This window comes from Meleagris gallopavo, chromosome 19 (assembly GCF_905368555.1).
Source record: "Meleagris gallopavo chromosome 19, MGAL_WU_HG_1.1, whole genome shotgun sequence".
In the NCBI taxonomy this organism is placed as follows: domain Eukaryota; kingdom Metazoa; phylum Chordata; class Aves; order Galliformes; family Phasianidae; genus Meleagris; species Meleagris gallopavo.
Window position 1 is genome coordinate 10,067,149 of NC_139422.1, and position 24,903 is coordinate 10,092,051.

At 38.6% G+C, this 24,903-nt stretch overlaps 2 protein-coding genes across 6 annotated transcripts in view; both read left to right on the plus strand.

The window, feature by feature from the left end:
- Positions 1 to 530: 530 nt before the first annotated feature.
- On the plus strand, positions 531 to 15,083 carry LOC146543140 (uncharacterized). Its single transcript, XM_085239673.1, has 7 exons — positions 531 to 534; positions 858 to 1,288; positions 1,363 to 2,030; positions 3,667 to 3,829; positions 4,809 to 4,908; positions 5,179 to 5,299; positions 12,225 to 15,083. The coding sequence occupies exons 1-3, from the start codon at positions 531 to 533 to the stop codon at positions 2,002 to 2,004; spliced, it is 1,077 nt and encodes a 358-aa protein (XP_085095799.1). The 3' UTR covers positions 2,005 to 2,030; positions 3,667 to 3,829; positions 4,809 to 4,908; positions 5,179 to 5,299; positions 12,225 to 15,083.
- A 271-nt stretch (positions 15,084 to 15,354) lies between these two features.
- Positions 15,355 to 24,903, plus strand: part of RALGPS1 (Ral GEF with PH domain and SH3 binding motif 1) — a 79,372-nt gene continuing 69,823 nt past the window's right edge. For all 5 annotated transcript variants that reach the window (XM_031556258.2, XM_019621570.3, XM_085239701.1 and 2 more), the window contains exons 1-7: positions 15,355 to 15,426; positions 16,836 to 16,943; positions 18,060 to 18,110; positions 20,057 to 20,140; positions 20,584 to 20,673; positions 21,209 to 21,301; positions 22,174 to 22,300. In XM_031556258.2, coding sequence (XP_031412118.1) covers positions 15,370 to 15,426; positions 16,836 to 16,943; positions 18,060 to 18,110; positions 20,057 to 20,140; positions 20,584 to 20,673; positions 21,209 to 21,301; positions 22,174 to 22,300 — 610 coding nt within the window. In that variant the 5' untranslated portion in view covers positions 15,355 to 15,369. The remainder of the gene's footprint in view (positions 15,427 to 16,835; positions 16,944 to 18,059; positions 18,111 to 20,056; positions 20,141 to 20,583; positions 20,674 to 21,208; positions 21,302 to 22,173; positions 22,301 to 24,903) is intronic.

Sequence of the window (24,903 nt, forward strand, 5' to 3'; positions counted from 1 at the left end):
GAACTCCACTATAAGTATCTATCTGCCAGCCTGATGGAACTCCATCTACTAAATCCCTTTGAGCTCAACCTATCAGTCAATTAATTGCTCACCCATCATACTGTGTACTTGTCTACCTGTGCTGGACATTTTGTCCAGAAGGGCAATGTGAGAAACAATACTGACAGCTTTGTTAAAATAAAATAAATAAAATAAAAACACACACACACAAAAAAAAAAAAAAAAACCACCAAAAACTCACATCTACTGGCCTTCCTATCCCATTTTCTATCAAGATAGATAATCTTATTACAAAAGGCCTGTGACTACCAGGATCTTCTTTCTCACCCTTCATGGAAACTGGGACATTTGCCTTCTTCCAGTCAACTGGGACCCTTCCAGATTCCCAAGGCCATTGGAAAATAATTGAAACAGGTCTCTCAGTGATATCATCCAGCTCTTCCAGTACTCTGGGATGGATCCCATCAGCCCCGTAGGGACTTAGCTGCATCTATTTGGAGCACCAAATCTCTACCACATTCAGCTCATACATGGGTATGTAGCTACCAACCAAAAAAAAGCAGGTGCTTTCCTGGCAGTGATGTCTGCAGATTGATCACCTGCTGGACATTGCCTTTGGAGAAACTGCATCAGAGAAAGATGCATTTTTATTTTTCGGATGCATAGCCTGAATGACTGCAGGTTTCTGTACCATTTTTAAAGAAAGCATTCAGCACTGCGGGTTCTCCTCCAAACATGACAATATTCCAGTAAGCATAATAAGCCCTAGTTGACTCCCTCAGAAGAACACACCGCTGTATTTTATCAGATGTCTCCAGAGCCATTTCTTAAACACGAAGTTTGATCGGCTTCTAAAGGCCGCAGCGCAGCGGGCGACAGCGAAGAGCGGCTCCCTGCGGGGGCAGCGGCTCCGCCGCCCCGCCGCGACGAGCGCTTCCAGGCGCCCCTCGGCTGCTCGGCGGGGCGGGGCGGGGCGGGCCTTCCCAGGAACCCCAGCAGCGGCACGCAAGGCCCGTCCCACCGAGTAGCCCGGATACCCCCCCCCCGCCGCAGCCCTGAGGCTCGACTCGTCCCAGGGATCTGCCCGACCCGACGCGGCTCTGCTCAGCCGGAACAAACCGGGCCGAGCACCGCGCAGCAGCCGCGCGCTCCTACGGACAGCGCAGCACCGCGCACCTGCGGGCAGAGGCGGCTCCTGCGCACTCGGCCGCTCGCTGGCGCGGCCCCGCCCCGCGGCACGCGGGTTGGTGAGCGCTGCCGTGCGGAGCGGCGGTTGGTTGGCGCGCCCGTCAGTCCGGCGCGCCCCGTCCCCTCCCTTGGATTCCCCCTCGCCGGCCCGGGCCTCGTTCTCAGTGGCCGTAGCGGGCGGGCTGCGGTTCTCCCCTGTCGCCGGGGCGCCGGTATCGAGAAGGTTCGCGGGCGTCGCCCGAGGCCGCGGGCTCTGCGACAGGTGAGACGCGGCCGGGCCCCGCGTCTCGTACGGGACAGGTGTCGCGCGGCCGGGCCCTCCTCACCGGCACCGGATGGCTGCGCCCGCCCCGCCCCGCCGGGCTGCGCCCCCTCGGTCGCGGCGCACCTTTGGGCCCGTCCCCGCCGCCGCCGTTCCCGTCGCCGCCTCGGGCGCGTGCAGCGGGCGGAGCTCTGCGGCCACGGGCCCGGCCGGAGCCCGAGCGGCGGGGGGAAGCGCGCGGCTCTCCGGCGTTCCATAGGGGCGCGGCGCGGTCCCCGGGCAGGTGTGAGACGCGGGGTCCCGGAGCCGCCCGCCGCCATCGCCGCGGGACTTCTCCCCGTAGGAGCGTCCCTGGGCTCCGCCGGAGCCGCGCTCGGGTTCGGAGGAGCCGTCGCTGTGCTCTGCGTCCCCCGCCGGCGGCCGCGCACCTCCACGGCGCGTCCCGTCGCTGCCGCTTTATGTTGCCGCCCCTTTCTGGCCCTTTCCTTCCAAGCTCCGGGCGCAGCCGGCCTGTTGCGAGCCGCACGTACCTCGCGGCGGGAGCGGTTTACTGAGCGGTTGGGTTTCCAGGGCGTGAAAGGTGCGATGGAATGAGGTTGTTGCTCTGGGGCCCGGCGGTTCGGGAGGTGCTGTGCTTTTCGAGACTCGGTATCTGTTAGCTGGATAATGGAAAGCGCAGACGTAAACCTCCCGGGTTTGACTACATCCTCCGCTGAGCTTCAGGACTAAATTTGAAAACTGTTTTCACATAGTACAGGTTATATTGTTCAAATACTTCTAAGGAGCCTTGGTTGCCTGAGATCTGTTGTCAGATCACTTCAAGTTATTTTTTGTTCAAACTTGAGCCACGCTGCAACAGGCTGCAGGGTGTCGAGGCGTTGGCATTTGGTGGAGAAAGAGCTGCTGAAATGCTTGGCTACAGAACTGCAGCACGTCCCCGGTCTGTAGTTCTGCATATGTGAAAGTGGAGCACAGTTACTCTCATCTTTTTTTGAGAAAGCATTAAATCTGGATTTGTCTGTGTTGGCATCTGGAAAGATATTCCCTCCTTTAAGGACTTTCAGAGTTGAATGTAGCAATCTGTACCTAACAGATGCCTTTAAATTCAGATTTCTTTTTGTGTTGGGATGCTCATGTTGCTCCTCGTAATGATTTATTGTATGGTTTGTACTTCTTTGTCAGTTTTCCTTCCTGTGTGATAGCATCAGTTTAGAAGAGAAATATTAGAAAACTGTATTTTTATGAAGCTGTTAATTTTTTCTGTTTCTTTACCTTGGTTTAGTGAAGGGGGGACAATCTACCACCCACCTAGGTAGTTTTCTGTATGTACTTTGCTTTCTGTCCACAGAAGCGTTATTTCTAGGTCCTCATGCTCTTTGTAATCAATGTTGTACGTGTCTACAAAAGTGTATTTAAAAACATTAATGGAGGAGAGCTTTAGAAAATGGAAGAGAGTTTCAGTTTTCATGCATACAAATATAAACAAGTTTAAAATGAGCTTGCATAGGAAGCAAGGCTTTTGTCAATCTAAAAGTCTAAGAAACTTTTTTTTAAAAATATATTTTTAAAGTTTTAAAAAATCTTGCTTTTTTAAAATCCATTAGTGACCACGTCAGTTATGTTTTCTGTTCTGTCATTGTTTTCTGAAATGACCAATACCAAAGGCAAACGAGGGCAGAGCACTGAAGCTAAAGCTCCTCTCTTTCAATGACTACAAAACGTATTTTGCTTTTCTTTCAATTAAAACTTCAGTTCTCAACAACATTTGTCTGTGTAAAGCTCTCACTCAACAGATTTTATCTCTTGTTTAAGCAGGGGTTGTCTGTGTTCACATGGGCCTACTGCAAAGCTTGCCCATGTCCCTGGGCGGCATCTCTTCCTTCTCTTCTGTCAGCTGCACCACTTGGTTTGCGGCTGTCAGCAAACTTGCTGATGGTGCACTTAATTCCACTATTATTGTGGCTAACAAACCTTTGCTTAGCAAAGCATAGCTGATCCTTCATCAAAGAAATAAAGACAGCATAGTTAAAATATTATTTTTCCAATTATTTTCTTTTATGACTAACATCTTTTTATTCAATAAGCAGTCAGAAATTCAGTATCCCATCTCTTAAGTAAACATAAGTATATTTGACTAAGAAAATAAACTACTTTAAGTACTAAAAAATCTGTATTTTTCTCATGTTTGGATAAGTGAGCTTTTTCCTATTTTGCAGAAATTTCTCCAAAATAAATATTTAGGTACTTTCTGAAGGAACATGTTAAACCAAAGAAATTGAGAAGATGGAAACTTTGTGGAAGCTTTCCTACTTCTTTAGCAGACGGTACGAAATGTAAGGATTTTGATATATTCTACGCTTGTCTATGGCATGATTTGAGGTGAGTTAATTTTTTTAGTTTTGGTGGTGGTGGTTGTTTTTTGTCATTCCTTCAATGCTGAATGTTTCTTTTGTCAGCAAGCTTTTCATCAAGTCTAGTAAACACCTGGATTATTTTTAAAATGATTTTTGTTGGTTTTGTTGTGCGAAAAGTGCTTTATTGTGAACAAATATTGGTCTCAAGATGAAAAGATGACATGGAGGTTTCCTTTAATATTCTGAATATCGATGATAATTTTCAACAATAAATTATTTTCTTCCCTGCATTTTTTTGCTGACATCGTGTGCGTCCCATATATCTGTTCTTGATAAATTCTGTCTGCCTAACTGGTGTCTGTACCTTCAGTAGCAAATGACCTTTGACTATTAACAGTATGAAGGTGGAGAAACAATTATTTCTGCCTAACTGAAGTGTTCTATCATGCTGGCATTTGTGGAGAGCATAGCGTTTCCAAAAACAGTTTTTTCAGATGTATCAAAATTTTATTTGGAAAGTTAGTACTTGGAGACATTCAGAGTGAAAGAAACAAATTGAGTAGACTGTGTCCCCAAAAAGCAAGTAAACAAAACTGCCAGAGGTCTAATTTGATTGACAAAGTTGAGATGGAACGAGAGTGTGCATTACGTTTCTTTTTGGTTGAAACACTTCAGGGGATACTGACTCATTTGTAACTTGGAGCTTTGATTCTTCTGTGATTCAGGGTATTTGGCTTAGGCAGAGTTTTCTTGCTCTGTGTTTATTAGAAGCGCAGGTAAGTTCTGCGTGTGTGATGAGAAAAGTACCTTTCAAGCAAAGGATTGCTTTCTGTGACGCTGGTACGAGCTGCATGTGTTCAGTATCATCAAGGCGAGTTACCGGAACAGAATTTTATCAGTTTGCTGCTGGTCTTGTTTGCTAAAAGGGCTGTTCTTTATTTGCCAATATAAAAAATAAGAATGATTGATTGTATTTTGTTCTTTGTCCATTCTGCTATGTTTAGTTAAGCCTTGAAGAAACCAAAATGAGATGGTGTTTACCGATAACCACAGCCATATCTGATTGGAAGTTCTACTGACTGATTGTGTGAGCGAGAGATGCAGGTATTTATTTGGAGAATAATTAGTTATGAAATACTTAATCTTGCTTCTCATCAGTCATGTCACCTTCATTTTTGAGTTTTGGAATTTGTCGCGCATTAGTCGAACTAGACTGTGGAATTATCCACCGAAGCAATTTGAAGCTGGGAGGATGTTTCCTGTAAAATCCAATGAAAATACCTTGAACGTGTTTCAGGTTCGAAATGTACATTTTGAGAAGAAGTGAGTTATATAATAAATACTGCCATAATTCTATTTTCTGGTAATTTGCAGGAATGTCATGCTTGTAAACAAGATAAAACTGCTCTGTGGTCAGAGATATTGAGTCTGAAACAATGGCCTACTGAAGATGTGCAGCAAAATGGGTTGAATGAGTGCAGAACTACTTTATTCTGTATGTATTCATCTGTGATTGGAGTGTTATTTTACTGTTTTTATTTGTTTGAATTGTCTTTCATTGCTCTTCTGCTGAAGGAACTTAAAGTTGTGACAGTAATTATTACAGTAATATTGCAGATGTTTCTTCTCTGTGACTGCTTTTTTGAGACTTACATGAATTCGTAGCTCTCTCAAACATATATCTTGTTGTAAGTCAGCAGACTTGTTTGAGTAGTACTGGCTTTTGTGAAAAGACTTACTTTTCCCACAGAGAAAACTGCAGCTCTATTTTGATTTGGATCATGATGGTATCAGATTCTCAGAATTGACATTTATTATTTATTCTTGTTGAGGATATGTATTATTTTTGTAGCTAGCGTTGTTAAGCTGAGAAATATTTTTCACTTTTTTACCTTCAGTGTTACACAGCAGTGCTTACTCTCTCCTTTTCTGCCCTATTTCTATGTAATAATCTTCATTTGCTTACCATTTGCTAGGACAGTTGGTGGTCATATTTTTTTTTTTTTAACTCAAGTAATTATCAGTTAACAACAACAACAAACAGTTATTCTACATTATAAATGTTTATTTTATTTTTTTCAAGTGTCAATAGACAACCTCTGTGAGATGCTTTTGTAAGGGTGACTCCTGGAGAATATCAACTGCATGTTGTTTGTATTAAGATAAAGCAATTTAATTGCACTTAGTAATGCGCCAGCTGCATTTCTGGAAGTAGCCAGAATATATGTAGGAGTACAGTGTTCTTTCACTGTTCTGGGAAAGTGGGACCAGCAGTTCACAGTCATTCCTTATAGAGTGTCAATAGGAGGCTGAACTGGAGATTCTGATTTGATGGCCTGCTTGGTCTGATGTATGTATTACAGTCAGGTTGCCTTCACACAGTCATCTGTGGGAATGAGTATTGCTTCCAGACTTATCAGTTTTAAACCAGTCACTTGAGAGGCGTGAGATAACTTCCTCTGCTAGTGTTAGCATCTATGTCTAGAAGAAGCCTAAGACAACTTAGTAAGTTGTCTTGAGTGAGTAATGTTCTTGAGCACTGTCTTGCCTGATTGAAATATCACCCTCAGTGACTCTGTTAGCTTTTTTTGGTATAGATTTTGTCTGTTGCACCTTGCTGGAAGCAGAACCTGCACCCACTGTGACCCTATGCACTGTGACCAGTAGTAATGTCTGAGTTCCTCCTGTCTGTATATCTTTTCCTGAGTTCTTTGTTTCAGGAACATCATAGTTATAGTTGCCTTCTGGATCACATTAGCTGAAATAAGTAGACATTTACACTGTCTAAGGTCTTTTTTATACTTGAATGGTCCCAAAATAACGAACATCTCTATCCTTCAGTTTTGATTGAGGCATAGAAGTCTTCGCTAGATTTACACTGGTATTTCTAACAAATAAATTGTCTCTAAGGCATCTAATTTATTTCTTGTGCAGATTCTGTTCACTCTTGCTTCCTCTATCCCCCACCAAGAGAGTGAAAGTTTCTCTAATTAAACTGTAGTCACCTTTGTCCATGCATTCACAACAGGCATCATTGAGTAGTCAAAAGTCTATTGCTCAGCAGTTTTCTAGTTATCACCCTAAAAGATTCAAATCTAAAGATCTGGTTAGTTCCATATAGCAATCATTGTCTTTTCTGTTAAATGAAGAGTCATCAAAGCATTTGCTTCATTTTCCCCAATTTCCTTCTGTATGGGGCTGCTGAATCACGGCCTGAACCTTTGATTGATCACCTGAGGCGAGCAATGAGTCAGCCACGGGAGCACAGGTGAAGGCAATTCACCTGTGCTGCAGGAAGGGGTGGAGCCTGGCTGCACCTCTCCTAGACCCGTTTAAGAGCTGACTGCCAGTGGGGAAGGATCTCTCTGGAGATCCGCTCCATCAGGAGTTCATCTCGCGAGCCCAGGACAGGGTGAGTGACTTTCTCTTATTTCTCCAATATAAATTGTATTAGCCAAGCTCCTGGAGATAGATAGATAGATAGATAGATATCATCTGTGTATATATATATATCATATATATCATCTGTATATCCATTGATTAAACACCTTCTCCCTGTTTTTCTTGAGAAATGAAATATGAATTTCAATGAAGAAATAGTATTTTTCAGAAGTTGGAAGTGCTTGTGCTACACTGTAATCCTCATGAATTCTGTGATTTTCATGTAGTCTTTATATCAGTCAGTTTATTGATTTGTACGGTTAGCTATTCCCTGATGGTTGTGGGTTTTGTTGTTGTACTGTGCTTTCACACAAGCACGCTTGTTCCTTTGTCAATATTGAAGGCTCTTCAGTAGCAGAAGTTGTTTTACCAAAGTCATAAGCACTCATCATTTGTTCACTAGAAAAAATGAGTGGGATGGAAAAGGGAATTTGTTTCATCTATTTGTTGTTGGTTTGGGTTTTGTTTTGTGTTTTTTTGTTTTTTTTTTTTGTCATTACTGTTTTTTGTTGACTGCTCTGTAACTGTGAAAGTGCTGGGCTGCACTAAGAAGAACAATGCCAGCAGACTGTAGGATATGATCCATCTCCCCTACACAGCACCTGGTTACGTAATATCTGGAGTGCTGTGTTCAGTGCTGGGCTCCCTAGTTCAAGAAAGTTACGGACATACTGGAAATAAGTCCAACAAGGGGCCACGAGGATGGTTAAGGACACTGAAACATACTTCATGTAATGAGAGACAGAAAGCTACCTATTGTGGAAGAGAGCAGACTCATGGGCAATGCTACCAATGTATAGGGGCACCTGATGAGAGGATGTGAAGAGGATAGAGGCAAGTGTTACTCAGTGAATGGAAAAGAGAGGCGATCACCACAGAACAAAATCAGGAAATTTCATCTAAGCATGAGATTTACTTTGAGAATGGTCAAGCAGTGGAAGAGATTGCCCAGAAATACTGTGGAATGGTGGCAATCAAAACTCATCTGAGCTTTCTTGAGCACCTTGCCCTTCTTGAGCAGATGGATTGAACAGTTTCAGCCTCAGTGATTCTGTGAAAAGATGAGTGTTAAAGTTATGGATGTCACAGAGTCTCTGAGAGACAGTAGGATTTCTGAACTAACGTTCTGCTGGTGAAGCAGTGAACAAACATGACAACAGTTGTGGTAAATAACTCTTAATGCTAACGAGGGAATATTTATCCATTCCTGCGTGGATGTCTTGATTACTGGAGTATAGATTACCACTACTGCTGTGCCTGACTTAGTCACTAGTAGCTATGTTTTACAAATCTCTTCCAGGATGCTTGCTCTTTCTGTCGAAACAGTATTGCAAAATTAACACCTATCGTGTTAGTTTGGAATGTTGGAAAATGTGAGCAGTTAAAGTTTTGTCCAGCTCTGGGTACATTAATTGGGACATAATACTAGGCAGCACTTAACTGTGCTGTCTTCTTACTGATTTCACATCAAGCAAGTTCTGACGCTTTTTTCCATTTTTCCAAAGAACTCATTTCCACTTTAATTTCTTAAGAATATGCATTTGTCTTTAGTAGATTTTCTGAGTTGTGATTCTATACTAAAACAAAAAAATGAAGACATTTTGAAAATAGGCCTTTTAATAAGTTAAGAATTGCTGCTGGCTAGTGGAACATTGCAAACACTGAAGTGTTCTAAAACAAATCGGTTTTGGAGAGAATAAATCTATTTTATGGTTGACACAGAATGAGACATTCTAAGTAGTAGCAAAGTATGTTGGATTTTTTTTGGGGGGGGGATGGGGGGTGTAGAGGGCTGTGGTGTGTGGGAGTAGCTTGGAGTTGTTTTCTTAATTTAAGAAATGCGACTTCTTGTTTCCAGTGGGAGCAGAACATGTGAAATACTCTTGCTGTCTTCTAACATTTCAACACAAAACCATCTTATTATTTATAGAGCACTTGGAAACTGCAAAGGCTGTTCTGCTTTTGTGGCAAATACTGCAACTACTAGTCCTTGCTCTAATATAGTGTTTACTGCTTCATGATATGTTAATGCTGGTTAGTGTGGCAGGCTAGATGTCAACTACTTTTGTTGGGAAATTTAAACATAATGCAATATTTAACTAGAAATTACTGCGATAATAAGTGATAATGAAAAGGGTTTTACAGGGCATTTCATAAAAACAAACCGAGCTTTGAATGTTGTTTCTAACCTATTGTTAGATAAAAATTCAAATCAATTGTGTACATTCATAAAATCCAAGTAGTTTGAGACCTGCATTTTGAAGTTGTTTCTTAAAACTCACTACAGCAGCTACTGGCATTTGGAGTATTTGTCCTTCTTTCTTCATGGTAGAACTTAAAGCACACATGCACCAGAGAAGTGGAAAGAGGAGAAATCAAACAATTTCAGTAGGAGAAATCTGTCTCTTCATGAGTTAGACTTGATTCTTTGGCAACTTTTGTCAGTTGATGCTTTTCAATTTGCTTGCTCAAGAATGGTGCATGTTATTGAAAACTGTTAATTTACCTTTCAGTTTGCAGTCTGCTCAATGACAGGATTCACACATAGTTAATCCAGAGAACGTTAAAAATGTTTATATGTTTTTGTTTATGTTCCTATTTCAATTTGTTGTAAATTGACAGGGCTAATGAGATGCAATTTCTTTGTTAATCCTGCTCAATCTTTGTATTTGTGCTGATGGTATAACAGTGAATGCTTTAAATTCCTGTACTGAACCTTGGAATACTGTTTTTCTTCTAAGGACATAGCTTCACAGACCAGTATGGGATTTTATATGCTTAATTTCCATTAGAATCACAGAATCACAGAATTGTAGGGGTTGGAAGGGACCTCTAGAGATCATCGAGACCAACCTCCCTGCCAAAGCAGGTTCCCTACACCACGTTGCACAGGTAGGCGTCCAGGCGAGACTTGAATATCTCCAGAGAAGGAGACCCCACAACCTCCCTGGGCAGCCTGTTCCAGTGCTCCGTCACCTCACCTAAAGAAGTTCTTACGCACATTCGTGCGAAACTTCCTATGCTGCAGCTTATGTCCGTTTCCCCTCGTCCTGTCTCCACGTACCACTGAAAAGAGACTGGCCTCACCACTATGGCCGCCACACCTCAGATATTTATAAACCTGGATCAGGTCCCCTCTCGTCGTCTTTTCTCAAGGCTAAACAGACCCAGTTCACTCAGCCTTTCTTCATAGGGGAGATGCTCCAGGCCCTTCACCATCTTTGTGGCCCTCCGCTGGACTCTTTCCAAGAGATCCCTGTCTTTTTTGTACTGGGGAGCCCACAACTGGACACAGTACTCCAGATGAGGCCTTACCAGGGCAGAATAGAGGGGGAGGATCACCTCCCTCGACCTGCTGGACACACTCTTCTTAATGCACCCCAGAATGCCATCGGCCTTTTTGGCCACGAGGGCACACTGCTGGCTCATGGCCAACCTGTCGTCCACCAGGATGCCCAGGTCCCTCTCTGCAGAGCTCCTCTCCAGCAGCTCATCCCCCAGCCTGTATTGGTGCATGCAATTATTCCTCCCTAGGTGTAAGACCCTACACTTGCTTTTGTTGAACCTCATCCGGTTTCTTACTGCCCAGCTCTCCAGCCTGTCCAGGCCTCGCTGAATGGCAGCACAGCCTTCAGGCGTGTCAGCCAATCCTCCCAACTTCGTATCATCAGCAAACTTGCTGAGGGTGGCCAATATCCCCTCATCAAGGTCATTGATGTAGGTTTTCATTGTTCATCATTAACTATAATAGAATCCTCAGAAAAGAATGTGCATGAAAGTTCTAGCTTGTTCGTGACCTATTTTATCTATAGGTGGTACTGTTGCCTAAAGCACCGTGGAACTTATTTTAGGAACTTCTTGGTGAAATGGGTTTGAAATATTCATGCAAGACAATTGTCACTTAAAAAGATTTTAGTCACATAAGTGTAAAGTCTTTTTAAATCTTGTATAGCCTAATTACTTTTTTTTCTTAACTGTTAGTAGGCAATTATTCTTTTTATTTGTTTTGAATACATCAGAATTTTTGTCTTGTACAAAATGGCCGAAAACGTTCAGTGCTGAATTATTTCAGGACAAGAGCTTGTTCATATAAAACATTGTGACTAGACAATTCAGCTGTCTAGATGCTCATAGGTATGTTTATGTATACATTGTATGTCATGAAAGAATAGTATGAAATGATGCTCTTTTCCAGAGGAAGAAGTTGACCACTTCTGCCTTTATAATTGGAAACTCGATCCTTTTCCACTTCGTAAAAATCACGTGGAAAGGAATGAGAAGCGGAGTTTGAGAATTGGTTTGTGACTGGATGGAGGCACCTGGGGAAAATAAAGATAGGATCTGGTGTCTGAAGGTGCTAAACTCTTCAGAGGCGATTCTGTCAGTCAGGAGCAAAGTGATTTTACTGTGCTGTTGCTCAGTGCTCCTGAAGTTTGCGTGTTACTTTTCTCCAGGTTAGTGCGTATCCTGGTATAGCATTCAGTAGTTGCTTTTTGAAAAGAATTTGAGGAAATTCTCCTTTAAAAGTACTTCTAAGTTGGCGTTCTCTGTCACTACAATGTCAAAGCAGCTGTAAATTGTTCAGATTCAGAATAATTTTGAGAATTCATTTCATTTTTATTTTTAAGACAATGACAATAAGCAAAAGAAATTTCAAGACAAAAAAAGCTGCATGACTACCTAGAAGTGGAGAAGCAGCAAAACATGGTTCTAGATTACCTTGATAATACTTCCCTTTCAATTTATATTTATTAAAAATGCAAAACAGTGGGGTTCTTTTACCTCTTTCTAGCCTCTAGGCTGCAGCTGGATGTGGTGTAAGTGGTGATATATGTTTCACATCAGTGGCTGAATGCAAGCACAGGGGTTCTATTATAACCGCATTCTTGTTTCATCCTGTTTTCTTAATACAGTCCCACTTTCCTCTTCAAATACATTAACTGTACTAACATATTTTCATTTGCACTCTACGCCCACAGCATCTGAATATGATTTTGTTCATGGTTCATGAAGGAAAGAAACATTTTAATGTTGAACATCTGGAGGAATAGTTGTGGAATGAAGACACAGGAAAATGAGTGCAGTGATCATAAACCAAAGCTGAAGATGGAGCTCAGCACAGTTTATTGTAGAGGTGTCCTTAGGTTGTGACAACTGCCTAAAAAAAAATGGTGAAAGTGGAATAACATTTTTTTTTTTTATTTTGCTGGAGGTAATTCTTGAAAACAACATCCTTTCGGTGTTACTCATTCACTTGCCTTGGTCAATGAAAGCTAATCATTCTGATGTTTGGTACCATTTTATTTTTTTTAATAAACCAATCTGGTAAATTCCAATGATTTCAGCCAAGTTTGTCAGTGTTCACACGGGACCCTAGTGTTTTTTAATTGTCTTCACTGAACAGATGAGCAGCTAATTTGACCATGGGAAAAAACTGTTACCTCTTAGTAATATACTATTTTTTTTTTTTTAAAAAGCATGGTACACTTATTTCATAATTCAGAGATGTTAGGAAAACCACAATGAAGTAAAAAAGGTAATAAGTAAGGTTTGAAATTGGCGAAGATGTTATTAGTTTAGAGCTCAGAGTGGCTCCGTCAAGAAAGCTAATGAGGAATGATCAGCAGTGCTTGTTTAGATTATTACTGTCATATTTTTTAAAGACATTTTCCTGAATGCTCTGCTAGCATTCAGAATTTATGACATGGGAACTTTCTTGGCCAGAGCTTATATCTGTACTTCAGAGTCCTTCACAACTTTTTTTGCATAATGAATTTGTGGTCCTTGTCAAATAAATATGACTAAAAACAATGTAAAATTTTCTCCAGAGAGTTCCACTTCGGTGCCACAGATGACAAAATTTGACAAACATGGGTAGAATGGTGGCATAGTTGCTGTAGGGATTATTCTTGTGGGGATTTTTGTTCTGATTTGATTTTTTTCAATTTTACTTGATTATTACAAGGGGAATAAATGCTGACTTCAAATGTATTTGTTAAGTTGGCAACAGAGAACCAACAGCCTCTGCTTGGTATGTGCATTTGCACCCTGATTCATCCATTTTGCTACCGGCGAAAATGTTAGTGCTCTTGGTCTCAGATATTAAAGCACTTTTGTCTCTCTTGTAGTGAACATTAAAATTAGCAGTAAAACTGACCTTGGGCAGCTTACAAGATCACATGCAGGATTTTCTCTTCCCCAGTGATAGCATTTTTTAGTCCCTGCATGCTGCAAAGCCTAGTCAAGAGTCTGGAGAAGGGAGAGATGAGAGTTATTATGGCCGTGCTGTAGGTGCCACATTTGAAAGAAATTCCATAATAAAAAATTGCTTTTCACTTGAGTATCTCTAAGGGCTTATAGCAGGAACAATTCCAGACCCAGAAATAATTTGGAGTCTCTTACTGCTCAAAACACAGACTTGTTTATATGTGAGATAAAGGAAATTGTTTCTTGACCAGTTTGAGATGATTCTGGCATCGTTTTCGACATATGTACTGATTAATTTCACATGTCTGTGAGGTTATGTGGAGAGTTGCTGCTGTTTGTCTTGTAAGACTTTGTGGGGTGTTAAGTGCAGTGAAAATCTCACCTTTCCTAAATAAGCTAAAATAGAAGGGTTTTTTTGTATTTTGAATTAGTAAATGCTATGGTCAGGTTCTATGGTTGGTTGGTTGTTTTCTTGTTTTTTTTCAATGTAGATTTGAAAATAAAGTTGCTCAGGATTTCTTTTATTTACCCTTTCATAAAATTTTGAACAAAGTGAATGCTTTTGTATGTGGAAGCACAAGTTGTTGGATTTGTATAACTGATTTTATTTTGAAGATTTTTGTGGGGTGGTTATGAGTGTCCTTGCTACCTGAATTCCTGTAGTCAAATCAGGTGTTGTTTCAGTTGTGCCTGTTTGTATAGAAGTTGTTTCTTCTGATTGAGAGACAGTTTAATTACTGATGACTTGCATCTACCTCTGTCCATGTGGCACTTATCCTTTGAAGCGTGACTACTAAGATACCTGCAAGGAAATGCAATCAGATTTCATGATATCAGGAAGATGATTCTTTGCTGAATTCTTAGGAATATGGTGTCTTGTATTTATTTGTACTTAAAGATTGAGTGGTTCTTTTAAGTAAGAGTATTACTGTTGTGCTCAACATCTGAAAAGGCAGTGTTGCAATACGTTGGTGGTGGTTTTTTGTTGTTGTTGTTGTTGCTTGGTTTTTGTTTTTTCATTTTTCATTTGACTGTGTTTTTGCAGCAGCGTAGCTGGAATGAATTATTTCAACCAACTAGACACAGAGGTAATGTCTTCGTTGTATCATTTATTTGAGGTTTTTTTGGCCATTCTGTCTCTGGATTCTGGAGGTATATTACGTGTGTGAAGTCCCAGGCCAATTTGGAATTGCATCTCTGCTTGAAGACCATTTGAAAATTCTTACTTCAGACTGTGCTGGATTATCCAGGATCCCTGAGATTCTGCCTTCCTACAGTGAAAAGTGATGGCTGGTTCTCTGCTCTGGAAAATACCTATTCTTTGTGGCTTGACATAAAATCCTTTCAGGCACACCTGTGTGTAAATATTAGTGGAGGTCTGAACAGCTACTAATCTAACTTCTGTCTTACAAAGATACAGTCAGATTTCAATTACCATTTATAAGAGTAATTAATGCACTCAGAAGTGATGAGCAGGGAATCGTGAGGAAACACCGTTTCTTCAGTCAGGAAGTTTCAATTTCTTGTCTGTAAACGTGTTCTGTTATCCTGCAGTTTCTGGATGAATGAATGTAGTTTTTACATAAAATCTAATTCAGCTTAAATGCCAACCTTTTTTTTTTTTTTTTTTTGAGCAACCAAACAGAACTCTTATTGAGTTAATTGAAAGTGGAGATAAGGACTTGGCAGAGCTTTAATGGTACTCACATACAGTCCTTTAGAGCTGGTATCTGAAAGGCCAAAAAGGATCTAGCCTTTACAATTATATTATTTCTAAGATTCTTTTTACAGAGAAAAGAACAGTGAAATTTCCTGTGTTTATTTTCATGAATACATTTGCTTTACAGGAATTCTGTTTTCGTCATGTTGTATTTCCAGTGCTGGTGGAGCTGAAAATTTTTGCTGCTTGGTGCGAGCATGTATAAAAGGAATGACTTCATGGCCAATGTGATGGTCGCCTCTGCTACTCCAGAGGTACAGTTCACTGTTGTTTTTTTGTTTTGTTTTGATTTTTGTTTTAATTGTATTGTTTCATCTCCATTACCAAAACAAAATGTTTGGTTTGTTTCAAAATTTGGAGAAGCCCTTTTACACTGTAGGTCGTGTCAGTTGTGTTTCTTACGAATGGTGTAAAATCTCTGGTAGTGTTCAAGAGGCATCTGGGTGAGCTGCTGCAAGATATGCTTTAGTAGCTTAGTGGGTAGTAATGATGGTAGGAGGATGGTTGGACTAGATGATCTTGTAGGTCCTTTCCAACCATGTGATTCTTTGGTTTGCTGATTCTGTGATTAATATTTGACAACATGGTAATTTGAGCTCCGTGGTTCTGAGCCTATTCTTTTGTTATTGTTGATAATGACAATTACTGATTTAGATTAATTTTAAATAGTGTTTTTCACCGGTTACTGCATAATGTACATTTCTGAAAATACCAGTATTTGTTAACAAGATAAGAACAATGTAGCATACCACCTAGATAGAGACGAATATATATTCCGTCTAGTTGGTTTTCTTTTTTGGGGGAAGAAATTTACTAGTCTACTAGTAGACTGTAAGATGGTGTTCATTTTAATCCTTTGTATCCTTTGAAGACCACACGACAAACCAAGTGATTTATATGATCTGTGTACAGATGGTAAGCTGTGTTTGTTAGGTTCAAGATAGCCAACTGAAGACTGTTAGAAATTAGTTATCCCACTGAATTTCTCTTTTTTTACCCAATAAAGCACGTTTTAAATGTATGATTGGGATTACATTTACTTTTTGAATAAGGTAATGTTTTGACGACATTCTTCCCTACTTAAGAAATTCTACTTCTTGTTCCTAAAGAAAGAAGAAGAAACCTAAAGAACTTGTGCATCTTCTGTGCACAAAACTTGATCCCGTTAAAGTGGTTCTCCTAATTTTCATGATGTGAATCAGTTATTTCAGTAGTGAACTTCGAAAGCTATTTAACAAATCAAAAATACATGATACAGCTGTGGCCTGCAGAAGATTTTTCTCAGCTATAATATAAATGCCTTCTCTCAAGATGGGAATAATTTTAAACTGGATGTGTAAACACGGTTCTAGTTTGAAATGTTTCCACTGAATATGAATATTCAATATCCCAAGTTTGCCTTTATGTGACAGCTCTTTTATCTGTATTTCAGACATAGCTTTCAAAAGCTGGAAAATCCATACAGCTAGAATTATATGTTGCTTTAGTTCTTACAGAAGGAAGTTTTCTGAAATATACTGGCAGCATTCACAAACCATGTGAAGCTAAACTTAATAATTTAAAAGTACGAATCTTTTTGAAGTCCATGCTTTTTTGAATAATTTCTTGATTTATTTTTTTTTTAACCAGTCTGCCGATGAGTGTACTTCTTTTTTCTTTGTAGGGTAGTAGCAGCTCAGATTCTCTGGAAGGTCGAAGTTCAGATTATGCCAATAAGAGCTATGATGCTGTTGTATTTGATGTATTAAAAGTGACTCCTGAGGAGTTTGCTGTAAGTAGAAATACTTATTTTGCTTTTATGCATGTATACTCTTTGCGACATGCAGAATATAAAAATCTATTATATGAACTATGTTTCAGGGTCTAATATTTCAGTGCTGAATTGACATAGTATATTTGCTTTCTACTTACAGCTATTTGATTTTTTTCCCAATGTTTCAGAAAATAGTACACTTATAATAATACATAATGCTAGGTATGTGTAGTTCTGTTGTTTTTTGTTTGCTTGTTTGTTTGTTCTAATTGAAACCACAAATACTCATATTTTCTAGTGATACATCAGTTTCTCAGAAAAATCTGCTTCTTAAAAACAGTAACAAAACTTCGTAGTCATTAATGCTAAGTTTTCAGTACCAAACAGAAAGCAGAGCTGCTGATTTAGCGTGAGTCTGTGTAGTTTTCATGGTTTGTCTCTTATTGTGTAATTTGCATGTTAACTTTCTGGGGAACCAGAAGGAGTGAGGACGACAGTTACTGAACCTCCTTCAGTGTTTCTGTGAATATTCTGATCATCAAAACAGTGTTCCATTCATTTGTCTTAAGATCATACCTGTAATGCCACCTTCGCAAAAAAGATGTGGAGGTGTTCAAAGCCAGGTTGGATGGGGCCCTGGGCAGCCTGGTCTAGTATTACATATGGAGGTTGATGACCCTGCCTGTGGCAGTGGGGTTGGAGCTTGATGATGCCTGAGGTTCCTTCCAATCCAAGCCATTTTAGTATTCTATAATAATATGGCTACATTACTCCTGTACGTTTGTCACTTTAGAAAAAAGTGACAGGCAAATAATTTTTCCTGCCATTTCTGTTATGTCAGTAAGTGCACAAACCCTTTAGACTCTGAGAAACCTTGTTTTAGTTCTTGCTACAGGTACTGAAAGCCATCACGTAGTTGCAGCAGTTAAATGTAAAAATTTAAATGACTTGTTTCCACTCAGGTGGCGTTCTTGTGGTATGACAGTCTGTATGGGGTGGCCTAATTCTGGGCTGATCATTTCTAGTCTGTGGAGAAAATACTACTGTATGTTTGAAGGGCCATATCAGGCAGATGTAAACATGTAATTGTTAACTCTTCATATAGGATGAATTAAAATTCTATCTTTATTGCAGAGCCAAATTACATTAATGGATATGCCAGTATTTAAAGCTATACAGCCCGAGGTAGGTTGTTTTTTTTTTTGTTTTGTTTTGTTTTTTTTACTGTTTACATCTTTGGGTGCTGTGGAAATGTAACCATTTATGTAAAGCTGTTTCAATTTGAAACACTCAACTTCTTGCACTCTGCTAGCACTGTATCTAATATCTAATAATCCAACCTGGTTTACTTTGATTTGTCATCTGTCTTCAAAGGAGACAGCTGTGCTTTTTTACAAGCCCTACTATATGTGGATGTTTATTTAAAAAAAAAAATAATTAAAAAAAAGTCAAAATGGACTACTCTCCTTTTTGAATTTGTCAGTTCATGTTTCACCTGTGGAAGGCTTAAATGGTGAGAGATAGAGATGGAAAATATGTTGGAACTTGAAACGCTTTTTCTGGTGCTCATGCAGTGACGTGTAGCCATCTGTATGTGGGGAAATTGCTCAGTGCGTACAGAGTGATTTTTGGAGATGGGGTGTTTGTTGACTCTCTGCCTCTTGGTGTGAAGGCCTCTAAAGTTAATAGCACGTGTTTGGAAAGTTGAGTAACATGATTTAAACTGAAATTTGTGACTCCAGAAACAAAAGAAATCATTTAGATCTGGTGTTAGGGAGAACTCATTTTTCAGTATGTACATACAGACCTCTTGTCAGATCTGTGTTAAGACTGTATAGATAGATATGTGGTAACTTGAGTCTGTAGTTAAAAAGAGGCAGGCTAAATATATCTGAAATTGCCAGAAGTAACTACAGGAAAATGAACACTTTCTGGCAAAATCTAATATATAGTTATCACTACAAGTTTCTTCTGCGTAGTAGTTAATTTACTGAGAAAATCATTCCTTGTATTGTTTTTTAGATCTTCTGTTAATTTTATACTTCTAAGAAGAATTTTGGCAATCTATTTTGCTATTTATATGAGAGTATATTTTGCTGTACATTCTTCTTTCTATTTTGAACTGGATTGACTTTAAATTAGTCTCTGTGATGAAAGAGCATTTAAAAATGCTTCTTTGATTGCGATTAAACTGTGCCATGCTGGCAATCTCTTGCTTTATTAGCACCAAAGTACTATTATTAAGTACTTACCACACTTCAGTCAAGTCTGGCTAAACTCTTTTGTCTTAAAAAAAACAAACCAAAAAGGCAAGGAAAAAAAAAAAACAAAATATGAAGAGAAAAAAAAAAAGAAAACCCACCTATAACCCAAACCTTTAAAGACTTTTACTCGTCCAGCATTCAAATTATGGATTCTTTGAGTCTGAATATCGCTTACAGAGATTTCAGTTTTTATCTTTTATTTTGTAACAGTTATAAACATTGCTACTACAGTTGTAAATTTGTGTTCTTTAAATCGTTTAGATCTTGTATTTTAATAAAACAAATTAGAGAGTGAGCATGCTAAACTGATATATTCATGAAAGTTTTACTAACTTGTAATAATGAGGATGACAGTTAGGAATAGTAGCTAAATTAACCATCTCATGTTGCACAATTCTACTGTGTCTCGTAAAAAAAAAAAAAAACAAAAACAAAAACAAACCAGCACAACATAATTCTTCAATTGTAATATTGCTTACTGGTATGTTCAGCTTTAACTTCCAGTTCGAAGTAATTAAAATTAGAAATTAACTATGTCTTTTACTCTTTTGTCCCCTGATTTTCTTCTACAGGGTAACCCTGGACTAAGTCAAGTGCATAATTAAATTTCAGAGACATCAGTTGTGACTACCTGCTTAGTGTCCCTTTGTGTGAATATTAATAATTACATTTTTTTTCTCAGTAGCAGGAGTATATGTGAATCGTGTCAAATATGTGTATCAGGAAAAGACAGAAGTGTTTGGTTAGACTAGTTTTCATGAGTGATGCCTTGGATTGTTTTAGCAGTACATGATAGATCTCGTGTCAGTTTTCTGTACTTTTTTACATTTTCAAACATACTGACTTTGAGGGCTTTTTGTTTCCCAGGAACTAGCCAGCTGTGGGTGGAATAAGAAAGAAAAGCATATCCTGGCTCCAAATATTGTTGCCTTCACTAGGAGGTTTAACCAGGTAAATAATTTGGTGAATGTGATGAAGTACTGTTTGCCAGCTGTCTTTAATTACAAAGAGAAATAGATCTACTTCTATGAATTAAAATGTAAGAATATTTTTATAAATGAAGATTAAGATTTTTAAATGACAGTTCTCAGTTACTCTGTCCATATTTCTCTGTTGTTCCTGTAGACTTGGTTTCTAATTATTTTTGTCAATGTGTTGTAGAATATTAGCAATTCTTTTCCTTCATTTTCTGTAGCTTACCTATTCCTTTAGCATCACTTCACTTATCTACCTATTTACTATGTCCAGTGGTCATGCTTTTGGGTAGTACGTAGATGAGAACTCTTTTTATCCTATCGTGTTTTCTTCATAGAGCCTCACGGTAATTTACAAATGTCTTAGGCAGTAAAGTCCTTTACTGTAAATAAATTCAGTTGTATGTTTTTACTTTATAGGTCAGTTTTTGGGTTGTACGAGAAATATTAACAGCACAGACATTAAAAATAAGGGCAGAAATACTGAGCCATTTTGTGAAAACTGCAAAAGTGAGTGCATGTTTATTGTACTATAATCTAAAATTTTATTTGTGACCCTGTCATAATTAATACGATCAACATCTTTGGCTGACGTTTTTGGCCTGCTTAAATATTTAATTTCCAGAAGTATACTGATACATTAATGTGCATTTTCAAGAACACTAAATCAAGTGGTTATTTTGTATTTCATATTTTCTGGTAACTTGTTATCACTTCATCTCTCTGCCGCCTTATGTCCACTGGTTTTGGGTAATATACAGACAAGAACTTTTAAATTTTCCTACCGTGTTTTCTTCATGCAGCATCATGAGAATCATACATACAAATTAGATGAAGTTATTGTTTTGGGAGATATTTTGAAAAAATGCAACTGTTAAAGAAATCTTTAGATTTCCATTCATTGATAGCATTGGATGATTTTTTTTGTTTGAAGACATTGATGAAAACTCTATTTTATAAAGGCAACTTTGAGATAAATTAATCCTGCTTTGTTTTTTTACATACTAAAACTTACTACTTTTCTTTCTTTCTTCTTCTGTAACAGAAGCTTCTAGAGCTGAATAATCTCCATTCTCTTATGTCTGTGGTGTCAGCATTGCAAAGTGCACCCATTTTCAGACTGACCAAAACCTGGGCTGTGAGTTATCCCTTGACTGTTGTCTTTTCTTTCTTGTTTGAATGCTGAATTTTTCTGAATTCTATGAATTATTTTGTGCTCTGGGAGAAGACACTCAACATTCTTAGTCTTCTGGGTTTGTGGTGGGTTTGCTTTTAGTGTGTTTGAAAGCAGCACTGCCTTACATCGATTTCTGTGTTGGTTTGTTAACTGTGTTAGTTACTTAACTGTGTGGTCTGTGTTGTTCCAAAATTGCAGAAAGCCTCAGGGCTTCTGCCAATAGTGTTGTACAGCAGCGAGTGTACAGTGTGACAATTCTCCATTCACTCTAACACAGTTGGCTTTTAAATTATCTTAAAAATACTGCTGGCAGATCTAAAAACAAATGAAATTGAGAATGTGTTTTATAGCTATGCTTGCATATGTTATGTTTATGGTTTAATCTTTTGTTGCATTAGTATACTTTGCATTACTGCATAGTTTTCCAATTTGCTGTAGTAAGTCCAGTAATATAAACAAGAACTACTTGTTCCTGTTTGTACTCTAAAATTCAAAAGATTTTTAGCAATTCTAATAAACTATGAAAATTTTGAAGACTGTAAATAATGTACGTTTTTTCCTCTAAAATTTTAGTACTGCTCAGATGATTCAAAACTCCATAGTAGTGATATGTAGATTATTGATAATAATCAGAAATAATGATGGTATTTTTCGTAGCTTAAGATTATTTTTTTTAAAATTAACAGCAGCACTTTTTCAAACATGCTACTGTGGGTGATAATCAGTTGAATTTTAATTTGACTATAGTATGGGTGATTCAGGTAAGTATTTGTTTGTCTTTGTACAGATTCCTTGTTTTAAATCTGCATAATCTTCATTTTTTTTCTATGTAGCTGTTGAATCGCAAAGACAAGGCCACTTTTGAGAAGTTAGACTACTTACTTTCTAAAGAGGACAATTATAAAAGAACACGAGAGTACATCAGAAGCTTAAAAATGGTTCCAAGTATTCCATATTTAGGTGAGTGTGAAAATTTAGCTTATTTATTTGTAGCTCGTTTTCTCAAAAATCGATGTACAGTGCTATTTACCTGAAGGATACTGCATGTAGTTACACCTCCCTTCGTTTCATGAGATTTTGTGAGACCTGATGGAGTTTTTTTAAGCTATATTCTGACTTATTCTGTGCATTACCAACGTCTGGAACTCAAAGTATGTCTTTGTTTAAATGTGTATTTGAAGTCATCAGAATATACAAGAGCACTGTTTCAGAAATGCCTTCTGAGTACAGCATGAGTACCTCATTCATGTAGCTTTCTATTTTTTGCTGGGCTGTTTTAATTTAGATACGCTGTAATTTGGTACCTCTAAGCTGTAGTTACTTTGTGTCAGTTTCTTGTAAATATGTTGAAATGGGGAGCAAACTGCAATGCCATTTTACATGATTGACTTGTTTTTTCAGTAACTCCCTTTTTTCTTCATGTAGACACTTCCCTTACTGCTCTTTTGACTTGCAGTTCCTGCAAAATACTGAAGTGTGCCAGCATTCCTGAAGAGCACCCCAAAAGTACAGATTCCTGTTAAACAAAGCCATTCTTTGTGCTGGAGTGTCTTCAAACTGCTGTTGTGTTTTGTTTGTTTTTGAAGAAAGAAATCAATCTCTGAAATATTTAATCATGTATTTTGAAAGCAATTACGTATTGTAACTGAAACAGTAAGATAATTACTGTAATTATTTTCTAGCGCCCAAGAAAAGACGAATACAATGCTTTTTTATTTATTTTTTTTTTTTAATGCATATAAAAAGCTGAATATTGCAGCTCTCCAGTACTTAAAGGGAGATTATAAATAGGAGAAAGACCAACTTTTACATGGTCGGATACTGGTGGCACTTTAATTTAAAAGAGGGAAGATTTAATTACACAGTAGGTGGAAATCTTTTACTGGGAGGATGGAACAAGCTTCCTGGAGTTGTGGATGCCCTGTTGCTGGAAGTGCCCAAGACCAGGCTGGATGGGACCCTTGGCAGCCTGATCTGGTGGGTGGCACCCCCCCCACAGGAGGAGGGGGGTGCTAAAAGAATTAGATGGCTTGTTTTTTTTTTTTTAATTTATTATTTTGGTATTAGACCCAAATCACACTTTTACTTTTTCTCCTCTACTATCAAGATGTGTACATTATCTCTTTGATCAAGAAAATGTGCAAATAATATTTTAAAATAACACCTTCAACGAAGACTGAGATGTTCTGTCATTTGCATAACTTGCAGATTTGGAAAAACGTGTCCAATTTGCATTATTATTATTATTATAAATTCATGTGAGAGTGTTGTTATGTCAGCTGAAAGTGTTGGGGAGGGAGAGCGAAGTTTCTGTAGCTAGACAGTTCTTTAAAACTTTTTCTTCCTCATATTCTTTTCCAGGGAGGAAAGGTGTAGCATAGCTAAGTGCTGTTTTAGAACTTCGCTTGCCAAAGCTTTTTTTTTTTCTCCTCGGACTTTGTATCTCCAAGGTTAAATCACACCTTCCCACACTGACTTCTGTGTTTTATCTAGACAAAACTCTGGGGTAATTACTCAGGTTTTAAGTAACATGGTTAGGGAATATGGTCATTTTAACAGAAGACTGTCAGCCTAGCCATAGGTTTAAAGCTTGTCTTGAGTATATGCTATGGAGATGCATCTGTAGCAGTATTTACTTCTACAGAAAAGCACCTGTAATAGTAAACTCAGGTTTTAAAAGTTGACAAGCACTGTAGAGTAGTCATTTACCAACAAGAAGTAGTTCTTCCAGACTAACAGATACATGGCTAATGTTCCCACTGTATGTGTAGGAGGTGTGTTGTGCTCCTCTACTGTGTATGTGTTATCGTGGCATGTTACCAAGGGAGGACAAGAGAAGCGTCGAGTGTGAATGTGATCTAAGGATGTTGCAAAGCTAAAATATTTTCAGGAAACTGATTGTTTAGTCATAGATATATGAGGAATTGAATATACATAAAAACCATGTGTATTAAAGAAGTTTGAAGTGGCTCTTCTGAGGTTGGTGTCAATCTATTTCACGCATTTGTTCTGACAAAAATACTGGTTAGTGCAGATATCAATAGGAATTGCAGTGTTTTAATGTTCTAATCTGAATCGTTGAAGCACTGTGGTCAAGCTGTAGGGCCCGGAGGGGTATGTAGTGTCTCTTTTCAGAAGGTTAATTGTTTTCCAGAGTGTAATAGATAAACCAGTGGAAGATAAAGCTTGAATGGTACTTGAAGCTTGTAATTTGTGGCCTACCAAACGCTTCTATTCGCTGGGATGTATAGAAATTCAGCATTTTTTTTCTCAGCTAGAAGTCACTTTATTTTTTGCCATATTTAGGCATTCCATGCATGACTAGCTGCATAGCGGAGTTTATGTGAATCATGAGGCAGAATTTTGTGAAATTAAATAATTTGTCTTTTCTGTGAGTAACCTGAACTAAAACAAGATGAAATCTGAGTGTCAAAATAGCATTTTTTGCTTTATTAAAGGATTACAATGTTACTGGGGTAATCTTATTTATAAAAAACCCTGCTTTCAGCTATATACAGCATATGCTACTTCACACATCAGTTTAATGCACATCATAACTTTGT